This window comes from Rattus rattus, chromosome 10, assembly GCF_011064425.1.
Source record: "Rattus rattus isolate New Zealand chromosome 10, Rrattus_CSIRO_v1, whole genome shotgun sequence".
Classification (NCBI taxonomy): Eukaryota; Metazoa; Chordata; class Mammalia; order Rodentia; family Muridae; genus Rattus; species Rattus rattus.
The window spans coordinates 51,490,134-51,502,134 of record NC_046163.1 but is presented as its reverse complement, the minus strand read 5'-3'; the positions used below and the strand labels follow the sequence as shown (position 1 = coordinate 51,502,134).

Genomic DNA, 12,001 nt, shown 5'->3' with positions numbered 1-12,001 from the left:
ATGATCATTGAACTAATTTTTTTCCTGCACTTCCAGACTTCTAGAACCCAGTGGATCATTTTCTGTTCACCTGAGGAAGAAGTGATGAAAGCCCGGGGAAGATCTGGGTTCCAGTTCTACTAAACGTACTATCTTAGACCTTGGACTTCCAAGCTCTGCCTGATGTTCAGCTGTAGGTCTCTGCATCTGTTTCCATCAGTTGCTGGGTGAAACTGAAGTGGAAATTTCTGGTCTCTTTGGAAACTCAGTTATGTCGTATGATGTTTTGCTGGGGCAAATAAATAGGTGAGAGGATATTTTGCTGAAGCAGACATGTGAGAGGACACGTGACGTTTGGGAAGAATATAAAAAGGACCCCACGGACAGTGGGAGGTGGCTCTGGCATTGGTTCGTCTTGTAGTGCGTGACTGACCTGTCGTGGCCTTGTAGAAAGTAGTCAACCTTGTAGAAAATAACTCACCAAAGAACTTCTTGTGATATTCCAGCAGCGTCTTGGCATTTCTCCAGATTTGGGCTGATTGGCAGAGCCTCTTGGTTTCTTCAAAAGAATGGCATTTGAAATTTCATACATGTGAAGTGACTACGTCATCCCACGCAGGCTCCCTGGTTGGCAGCTCAGTCTGTCTGCCCCTATAGGCTCGTTGATTCTGTGGGTTTTCTTGTGTGTCCTTGACGCCTCTGGCTGCTACAGCCCTTCCTCCCCGTCTTCCTGATCAAACTGCCGTTGCTAATTCGTGGATGCTGGTTGCGGAGTGGACTGAGAACTGCAGCTGCTGATTCATGTTGGTGTTTGCTAGAGGATTGGGACCCCTCCCCCCAATATTTCTGAACGGGTCCACAGTCCCCACTTCCTATTAACCTTTCTTTTCCACTACCTCTGGTGGCTGGTGGGCTAGAAGGGAGGTTGAAGTGTTTAAGAACCCTTATTAAAGTAGGTTTTGAAAAATCTAAGTCTACATGAAGCCTTTCTGATGACACCCGGGCTAGACACCCATCTGTGAGTACAGCAGACTATCATTAAGAGTCATTTCATTGACTTTTTCCATTCACCTTTGGTTCTATCGTGGGTCTCTGGGGTATCAGAGGAAGAGTGGATGTGGGGAGAGGGGACATTGAGAGGAAGAGGCTGGGAGGAGGGAGGGGAAACTTTGGTTGGGATGTAAAATAACTAAAATTAAAATTAAAAAAAAGGGGTTGGGGATTTAGCTCAGTGGTAGAGCGCTTGCCTAGCAAGTGCAAGGCCCCGGGTTCGGTCCCCCACTCCGAAAAAAAAAAATTAAAAAAAAAATTCAGTCAGTGATTACACATCCCTTTAAAAAATAAGCATGACCTTTGTCTCAGTTAGGGTTCGCTGCTGTAAAGAGATACCATGACCATGGCAACCCTTATAAAGGACGATATTTAGCTGAGGCTGGCTTACAATTCAAACGTTTAGCCCATTCTACACAAATGAAATTTCCCTAGGAAATCAGCCATTTTCACCTGGCATTAAGAGAAACTTGCAAAATAATTGGAAGATAAAGAACTGGGGTCAGAGGTGCTGGATGCTGACTCTGGTCTTGCGTTAACCAGCTCTTTAATTCTGGAAAGTCACTTGTTTCTGAGTAGAATTTTTTTTTAATCTGTAAAATAAACATAGGAACACCCTCCACCCCAAGCTCTTACCCACCCTAATCTTTAAAAAGAAATCATGCTATTTTTACGGAACTTAATGGGGTCTCACATACGGTTTTATTAGCAGAATCTGTTTCTAAAGTTACTGGTAATTCTTCAAAAGCAGAACACTGAGTTGACTCGTCTGTTACCATGTTTGACGCAGGGGTCTATAAATAACTGCCTAAAGAATGGGGAGCAAGGAAGGTGAAAGTTTTCCTTTGTGAAATGAACTGAACTTCGAGTATTCATGCTCCAAATTATTTTAAATAGTCACTGTAAGTGTCATTTCACTTTAGATAGCAGACATTGCAATTAGCAGAGTGTCTGCACAGCTAGAAACATTGCCATTTAGTCTGGGTTTTATTCGCGGTAATGAATATGAATGCGTTTTGACTAAATGAATGCTCTGCTAGAGCGGCGCTGAATACAATGTGCTCGGGCTCTTGTGATACTTCTGACCCAGGCAGAAGACATGTGTTCCCATTTACAGAGCACTAACCTTTGAAAGGCACCCCACCCCCACCCCCACCACAACACAATGGAGAAAAAAGTGCTATGTAGATTGGGGGCACAAGCCAAACCTCCACTGATCAGTGCCTGGCAGTGGTCGTGCAAGCCTTTAATCCCAGCACTTGGGAGACAGAGGCAGGTGGATCTCTGAGCTCAAGGCCAGCCTGGTCTATAGAGCTAGTTCCAGGATGGCCAAGGCTATACAGAGAGACCCTGTCTTTAATTCTGGATCTCCTGTGGAACTCTAGAATAATCCCCTCCTCTCGTTCCACCATCGTGTGTGTGTGTGTGTGTGTGTGTGTGTGTGTGTGTGTGTGTGTGTGTCTGCACACACACACACACATATATAATATATACACATATAATTCCAATCAACCCTTTGCTTCGGAAATGCTGCTAACTTTCGTGGCTGAATAAAATTCTGGTGTGTATGCTTCACCTTTTCTTTATTCTTGGTTCCTCTTTTTAGATCATTGTAAATTGTTCAGCAATAAATAAAAATGAAGACAAATCTCTGTAGAACTTAAAAGTTCTGGTTTGACTTTGGACCCGGGAGTGGGATAGCCGATTCCTCTGGTAGCCATATTTCTGTTTGAGACACCTCCATCCTGATGCCCACAGCAGCTGCCCCAGTTTACCGTCCCAGCCTTCTGAATCCTCACCTGCGGTTTTTTTTTTTTTTTTTTTTTTTTTGACTTAAGCCATTCTGACCAGAGCCTCAAGAGTACTTTTAACTTGCATTTCCCTTTCAGTGTTTATCGTCTATTTGCTTCTCCTTTTGAGAACTGCTGTTCAGTTCATTAGCCCATTTACTGACCAGATTTGAGAGTGTTTCTGTTCTTCTTTACCAAGTTGCCCATTTACCTATTTAGTGTCTTGTTCTGTGCCAGTACAAGAATGTTGGGCCTATTAATTTAACTTTTTTTTAAGATAGAGTCTCATTATGTAGCTGTCTGTCCTGGAGCTATGTAGACCAGGCTAGCCTTGAACTCAGAGATCTTCGGTCTCTGCCTCCCAAGTGCTGGGACCAAAGGCATGTGCCACTGTGCCTGGCTTAATTTCGTACCAAGCAATTTTCTGATTCTATTTTCATCCCCATTTTACAGATGGAAAACGATGTATCTAGAGGTGGAGATCTTGTTCGAGATCTAAACCTAAGCTCAGACCCGTGCTCTCTCATGGTCTTATTAAGCCTAGAACACTCTGCTAAGCCCATGGATGTTCATTATACAAATTAGCATTGCAACGTATAACGTGATTTGTCTTCACCCTGGTCAGAATGGCTAAAGTCAAGAAAATTAATGCAGGTGAGGTTGTAAATTGTGACAGTAAACTGGGGCAGCTGCTGTGGGCATCAGGGTGGCGGTGTCTCAATCAGAAATACAGCTACCAGAGGAACCGGCTATCCCACTCCTGGGTCCAAAGTCAAACTAGGACTTCTAAGTTCTTCCACAGAGATCCTTGTTTGTTTCTTGCTGCACAATTTATGATGATCTAAAAAGTGGAGTCAGTGAATAAAGAAAATGTGATACGTATACACACAGTGGGATTTTATTCAGCCACAAAAGAAATTGAATACACTTCAGGAATTATGATCACATATTACCTGTAGCTTGATTTACAATTAGCTAAGACCAGATCTAATTCACTGATTCCACTTCTTAGGCTCGGTGGATGGAGGGAAAGGACAGTAGCAAGGATATAACACAACTAGGTGCAAGAGGATGCAGTGACAATTTTGGATTCTTTTAAAGATGCAGAAATAGTCTAAGGATGTGCCTTTGTTTTAATCCCGGGTCTAAGGATATGGGCTGCTGCTGACTGACTCCATCAGCTGTGATTTGCCTCCTGCAGAGGCATGGTTTTGCCAGCTGCAGATAGTTTCTGAGATTGTGTGACATTGGGAATCTGGGATCTTTTCAGAGGGTGTATAAATGCTAGGGCCCAAGAGACAGCATGGTTGTGTTTTGTTGGTAGTAATGCTCAAAGAAAAAAGAACACTAGACTTAGGAATCTCACACTCTCTCTCCCTTCTTCTATCCTTTCTCTCCTCTCTAGTGATGGGAGTGAAACCAGAGGGATAGAGGGTGGGAAAAAGAACCCACAAAGTAGCAAAAAACCAGCTACAAGAGGATTTGAATGTCAGGAAATTATTAAATATCTAGAAGTCAGTGAGAGAAATGTTTAAGAACAATGGAAATCGGCTAGAATTTAAGAGCCCTTGCTGGTCTTCCAGAAGGCCTGGGCTCAGTTCCCAGTACCTTACATTGGTAATTCCCAGAGGAGCCAACAACAGAGGAGCTTGGTGACCTCTGAGGGCACCAAGCTCACACAGAAACTTGGCAGACCTGAAGAACTGCCCCTTACAAAAATCTACATCAGGCTCTCCTCCAGCTGAGCAAGATGCCCAAAGGAAAGCAGGCCAAGGGGAAGAAGGTGGCCTCGGCCCCCGCCGTGGTCAAGAGACAGGAGGCCAAAACAGTGGTCAATCCTCTGTTTGAGAAAAGGCCTAAGAACTTCGGCATTGGGCAGGACATCCAGCCCAAGAGATCTCACACACTTCTTCAAATGGTCCCACTATATCAGGCTGCAGCGGCAAAGAGCCATCCTCTGTAAGTGGTTCAAAGTACCTCCTGCCATCAACCAGTTCGCCCAAGCCCTGGACAGGCAAACAGTGACTCAGCTGCTTAAGCTTGCCCACAAGTACAGGCCAGAGACAAAGCAGGAGAAGAAGCAGAGGCTGCTGGCCTGCGCTGAGAAGAAAGCTGCTGGCAAAGGGGACGTCCCAACTAAGAGACCACCTGTCCTCCAAGCAGGTGTCAATACAGTCACCACCTTGGTGGAGAACAAGAAGGCTCAGCTGGTGGTGATTGCCCATGATGTAGACCCCACTGAGCTGGTGGTTTTCCTGCCTGCCCTTTGTCGAAAGATGGGGGTGCCCTACTGCATCATCAAGGGAAAGGCCAGGCTAGGGCGCCTGGTCCACAGGAAGACGTGCATCACTGTTGCCTTCACACAGGTTAACTCGGAAGACAAGGGTGCTCTGGCTAAGCTGGTGGAAGCTATTAGGACCAATTACAATGACAGATATGACGAGATCCGCCGCCACTAGGGAGGTAACGTCCTGGGTCCTAAGTCTGTGGCTCGCATTGCCAAGCCGGAAAAGGCAAAGGCTAAAGAACTCGCCAGTAAACTTGGCTAAATGTACACTTAAGTTTTCTGTATATAAATATAATTACGAAATTAAGAAAAAAATCTACATCAGGAAGGTCAAACTGATTGGCAGGCTATCTGCCAGAGTTCAGCATTGAGTTCCATTTATTTTGCAGAAATCGTCTGCTGGAGTTGAGCATGCTGGGGGAAAAAAATCTAAAACACAGTGAAAAGGGCATGTTATTTTAGTCAGAAAAACTCACCTAAAATTCTAGTTCTGTCTTTTATCAGCAAGCCATCAAATCTTTAACACGCTTTGTTCATCTATAAAACTAAGTCCAAACACCAAATCTGAAGTGTCGTCATAAAACTTAAGTTGTGGCAGAGTAATTGATTAACAATGAAAAACCATCATGATACAAACCAGTTAAGCAGCTGTCACCGAGTAAGGAAAGGATGGAGATGGAGGACGCCTATGGGTATTTCCTCTCATCTTGAAGTTTGCCATAAAACACAGGATGATAACCTTCTTAGGTGGGAGACAGAACTGTCTACAAAAGTTGTGTTCGACGTAACCACTATATGGCTAAAGTTTAAAGAAAAAAACAAAAGCCAAGTATGGAGACAAATTCTTAGAATCCCGTGCAAAGACAGGCAGATCCTTAGGGCTTGTTGAACAGTCAACCTAGCCAATCTGGCCGGCTCAAAAAAATAAAAAGTAGATGGTGCTTGGAGATGATACCCAAGACTGATAAACACCTGTGTGCACCGTGCTCTCTCTCTCTCTCTCTCTCTCTCTCTCTCTCTCTCTCTCTCTCTCTCTCTCTCTCCTCTCTCTCTCTCTCTCTCACACACACACACACACACACACACACACATACACAAAAAGCATGAGAGAAATGAGAAGAGATTGCATTTAAAGACCACCACAGGTAGAATTTTTTATATTTTTCTTTTCTATTCATAACTCACATCACAGATGGCAAGAAAGTGTAGGTAGTAATATAACATAACAACTGATGTTAAAAAAATAACAATATATTCAGTCATAAATTAAAGAACAGGCTTTATACAACTTATGAAACATCGTCTTACAACTTCTAAAACCCAGATGGTAAGATGTCAGTAACTGAGATCTACGGTTTTAAGACTCCTCTTGCTGAGCTGCCCAGTAGTGGATAATTGTCACAGCTTTTCCAAAGAACCTAATCCAAACCAGGCATGGGCCAGCACACCTGGTAATCCTATCCTTGGGAGGTAGACTTAAGAGGATGAGTCTTTGGCCAGCCTCTGTTACATAACAAGTTTGAGACCAGCCTGAGCTATATAAGACCCTACCTCCTACAACTAAAAACCAAAACAGACAATAATGATCCTAATCCAGGGAACTAACTTGATGCCTTTAAGGGCATTTTGGAGACATCAGAAAAGCAGTTAAAGAAAAAAAAAAATCACAACCATCTGGAGAAACATTTTTTTTTTTTTTTTTTTTTTTTTTTTTTTTTTTTTTTCAGAGCTGGGGACCCGAACCTCAGGGCCTTGCCTCCTAGGCAAGCGCTCTACCACTGAGCTAAATCCCCAACCCCAAACATTCTTCTTAATCTAATAATTAATGCTTGCCTGTAAATCAGTCTTACAGTTGATGCTATAGTGTGGATCTGAACTCTCCCCACAAAGGCCCAGGTGTTAAAAAGCTTGCCTCCTTGTGGAATTTAGGCCAGCCCAGTGTGAGGTTTTAGGGGTGCGCCCTCGAAAGTATCTGAGAGAGCCACGTCTCATACTCTGTCTTCTGCACACACGATGAGGTGAACAGTTTGTTTTATTGTGTCCTCATGCTCCAATACTCTACCACATCATAGGCCTGAGGCCAACCAATCTCAAAGTGAAACTTCTAATCCATGGCCCCAAGTAAACCTTTTCTCTCTACAGTTGACTTACGAAGGGCATTTGCTACAGTGACATCAAGATAACGCAGGTAGTATAGGAACAAGAGAATTACACAGAAAATAAGAAAAAGCTACACAATTTTAAGGCATCATTTAAGGACTTATAAGGAAACAAAATGGGAAGAAGCCAAAGCGACCAGACAGTGCAGTATAAGAAGGTACTGATGCCAAGACTGATGCCCCAAGTTTGATCCCAGGGTTAGCATAAGAGAAAGAGGAAAATCGACTACCACCAGTTGTCCTCTGTTGCATCTGACCTCCATACACAGGACATGGAATGTGTGCCTCTTCTCTAAATAAAACTTTTAAAAGTTGCAAAACAGAAGTAAACCCCAAAAAGATCAAGTCATTTCTCCACTTAACTTACTGAATGTTTTTGCAGCAGGGGGCTTGAGAGTTGGCTCAGTGGTTAAGAGTGCTAGCAGCTCTTCCAGAAGACTCTCAGGTTGGATTCCTAGCACCCACCAACATGGTGGCTCAAAACCATCTGTTCTAGGATAGCCAATGTTCTCTTCTGGCCACTTTGAGACTAGGAATGCACATGGTGCACAGACATATATGCAAAATACCTATACATATAAAGCAAATAAAAAAATAAAGGTTTGCAGCAGATTAACTGCAAAACATCTGCATCTCTTAGGAAATACTTGCGTTTCTTTAATAAAGATTTTCTGAGCCAGGCACAACGGCACAGGACTGTAATCTCAGCTCTTAGGAGGTAGAGGCCTGAAGGTCAGGAGTTCAAGTTTATCTTGGGCAAACAAAGAAAGTTTAAGGCCAGCCTGGACTGTCTAAAAGAGCAAGAAAAGCCAGGCTTATACAAACACAAGAATATACTTTCCTTGCTCAAATTTTCATTTCAAAATTTCACTTGGGGCTGGATACATTGCTCAGTGGTAGACTACTTGCCTAGAAAGCTTGAGGCCCTGGTTTCAATCCCCATAATAATTTTAAAAGGTTCATGTGCCATAAATTGGAAAGCTACTACTTAAACTGTCTTAAGCAGTACGCTGTTATGAGCTAATAAAAAGGATGGGTTTTGACATTTTAGGAAAGGCCATTGTTTTCTACAATTGACCACTTTTCTTCACACAGTAAGCAACAGAAAGCCTTTTCTTCTAAGGCCAATCCCAAAAGGAATCAGCAAAGAAATGCTGCCACAATAGAATTTTTAATTATGAGCAGCCCTAAATATTTTAACAAAGGCCTTTTTAAAAAAGGCTTGCCCTAACAGGAAAAAAAATTACTACTTTTCTGGAGCAGTATTTATTTTTCTGGAGTTTTTTGTTGTTGGTGACTCTGGAAAAAACCAATTTTTTTTTTGGAAAAAAAAAAATCATGATCACAAAATCATAATCATCTATTTCCGTGACATCTTCAAATGTTAGAAAGCCCTCAACATAGATGGGCTCTATGTTTTCTAAGAAAATTTTAGAATGTTTATTCATACAGTTGAGAAAGTATTTCCCTATCACTGTATTTACTTCTAGTGATACATAAAAAGATCTGCCCACCACAGCCTCATTTCTGTAATTCCTCAAGTCCCTTGCAACCTCTTGATCTAGAGCAGTGAGCCCAAACAATGACACCACTTATGCTTCACAGGAGTCTTCCTCAAAAATCATCCTTTCTATCAGGGGATTTTCAGAGTGTAGGGTTTATGCCTTATCAACAATGTTCACTATTGTAACAATTTAGACGATAAAGCCAGAATAGAGCAAATGACATCATACCCAAAACTTTGGCTTTACCATCTAAAGTCTACTACTTTTACAACAGACAATACTCAACTTAAACTCTAGAAGAAAAATCTTTCTAGGAATTAGAAAAAGGGCAAGCATATACATGCTAATGTCCAATTTCTTTTGTTTAAACTCAGGTCTAAAGATGGAGGAGTTTAAATTTAATCTTTTTGTATAAAACAAATACCACTGGTACTAATGCTGAAAAACTAAATTACAAAACAAATACATGACCACAGTTTAAATTCTTTGGATTAGTTCTCTTCTAAGCCCCCACATTTAATGCAAAAATTTAAAACTTTCCCAACTGAGCATGGAACTGTTAATACTTTATATGTAAAAATGTTGTCCTTTAGGAACTTTGTAAATGTCCATAGCTGTCAGAACTGCAGGGAAAAAAAAGGCAGGGGCTGAAGGTACAACAGTAGCACAGTGACAGGAACAAACTGTCAGAGACCTTATGTCTATTCCTCTACTGTTCAAAAATATTTCAGCATCTTCTAACTTCACCAGCTTTTCAGCAGTCAAACAAGAAAGATTTACTTCTCAACAAACAAACAGAGTCCTAAGACTTCCAAAGGATGGACCTCAGTTATTGGTCCCCTTTATATGTAAGGCCAACACCGGTTTTAATTTCTATTGGAACAAGGGAACTTTCACTAGAGTGCTCAGAGTGCTCAGGGAGGAAAAAAAATTACAAAGCTTTTCTAGTCCACATGGAATCCTCAGAATGCTACAGAAGATCCAGACACATTAGTCGTATTTGATTCTCTCGGTTAGGCGGTCCTCCTTGTAATGGGAAATAATCTGAATCAGTATAGAACAGTTGATCAGAAGGAAGAACAAACCAGCTAACCAAATAAACAGGAAGGTGTTCTTTCCTTGAAACTCTAGAACGTATGCAGGAGCCAGCCATAAGGCCTGTCCTATGAACCACAACATTAAGAGGACCACGGCTCTTTTCCAAGGCATCCTCACTAGTGGCATCACCAGAGGCAGAAGGCAGAGGTACCAAAGAAAGTACTGAGAAGTGCAGACTTTGTTAAAAGTCACAAAAATGGACGTATGAAGGAAACAACAGAAGACAAGGTCTCTGTAGTAGGCAAAAGACGCGGCTGAAAGCAAGACGAACTGTGGCAGGAACGCAGCGATCCCCAGCGTGAAACTCCACTTGCTCTCTGCAGTCAAATACAGCATATAGAAGTATGGAGAAAAGTTATGGCGGATATCCCTCCGAGTCAGGTGATAAAGGTAGGTGTGCTCCAGAAACTCCCAACCGTACTTATAGTAAAAACCGAAGCTCAGGGCCAAAAAAGTGAGTCCTGCAATTGCTACGAAAAGCAGCACCGCCCAGCTACACAGCCTCTTCAGGAAGTCGTACAAACGAGCCTGGAAAGAGTACCGGGCTAGCCGGAGCCCCTCGTCACTGTCGCGCTCGGGTCGCAAATGGAGCGCTATGGGGAGGATGTAGGTCACCGGATACATCTTCATGTGCACCGCGAAGCCATAGAACACCGCGGCACACGCGATGAGTCGTTTCTCTATTAAGTACAGGGTCGTAAGCACCAGAGAGGCGACGATGGAGTCTGCGTTGCCTCGGCTGGACACCGCCATGGGTAAGGGGTTAAGCAGCCAGAAGACGCAGTAGCCACAGGCCTGGCGGCGCCCCAGCCCCTTGAGCAGCAGCAGGCGGTACACGAGGAAGGCGGTGAGGAGGTCGCAGCTGATGAAGAGAAACTTGCCAAAGAGTTCGCTGAGGTAGACGTTGGGAGTGAGGAGCCAACTCAGGAGCGGCGTGTAGCGATACGTCGCCCTCAGGTAAGGGGAGCGCCCCTCCGTGACGAAACGCGCGGCGTCCGTGAACACGTGGTAGTCTATGTCGGTGTACCTCACCAGCAGAGTCCGGTCCTGAAAGACACCGTAGAAAACCAGGGCGACCCGGGCCAGGAAGGCCACGCCGAACACCCCGGCGGGCGGCACCCGCAGGTTCAGGAACCATTCTCCCCAGTGCTTGGTGTAGCTCATGGTCTGAGTGAGGGCCACCGGCCCGGCCCCGGGTCCACGCTGCGCCCCTCTCTCTAACCCTCCTCCGGCCCACTCCACTCGGCCACTTGGAGCATCTCCCCCGCCGGTGCGCCGACAGTAATAACCCAGGAATGATCACTTCCGGTACGAAGTCCTGTCCCCACTGTACTTCCGGCCTACGGCCTTCGCGCGGGCTCTGAGTTGTCTCCATGCAACTACTGCCTTCCTCCGGATTGGCTGTCTTGCGTCCGCAGCTTCCTCCGGCGGAGGCGGGATTTCCGGCCCCTCCTTCGCGACACTTCCGCTGTTCGGAAATCCCGGAGTGGCTGAGAAGTCGTGGAGCTGGGTGAACTTTGTAGTAACCAGTGCTTCCGCGTTCCCAACTCGGGTCAACCGAGGAGGACTCTTGACTCGGTGAGCTGCGACCTGCTGCCACCTCTCGCAGAACTGGCTTGGAGGACTGAGAGTGGAAAATATAGTGGGAAGAATAAGCCTAAAAATAAAATAGTTCTCGTGGTTTTACCCTGATATGAAGGTTCCTCCTACCAAAATAACGCCTAGATTGTCATCCCTGGAGTACTGTCAACTCCGTCCTTTTCAAGCACTCTTCACGTAGGTAAAAATCGGCCCTTCACCCACCCCGTTCAACCCTACCACTATTAATTTCTTGCCAAAGACTCCCAACTCTTTCATTCTTTTTCTGGTTTCTTAGTGCATTTATTAATCGACTTTTAAGAACGTCATACTTTATTTTACAGCGTTTTCAGTTTCAACTAAATTGTTCGTGATAGTAGAAAGTATATCCTTATTTCTTTGTACTTTCTTGTAATGTATTAGAGTCTCAAACACATGGTAACTGACACAGACTGCCTTGATCTTACGAATTGAGCCTGCGCCTAGGGAACGTCTTCTAGATTTCTATAGAAGTGGTTTCATTCAACCTAGACATCTCTCCTCCTACATCTCACA

General features: G+C 44.0%; 1 protein-coding gene across 1 annotated transcript; it reads right to left on the bottom strand.

Moving 5' to 3' along the window:
• Positions 1–7,929: 7,929 nt before the first annotated feature.
• Positions 7,930–11,375, bottom strand: Pigm (phosphatidylinositol glycan anchor biosynthesis class M). The gene has a single exon (XM_032915087.1). It carries the CDS (start codon positions 11,030–11,032, stop codon positions 9,761–9,763), a length of 1,272 nt encoding a protein of 423 aa, XP_032770978.1. The 5' UTR covers positions 11,033–11,375; the 3' UTR covers positions 7,930–9,760.
• Between the last annotated feature and the right edge of the window lie 626 nt (positions 11,376–12,001).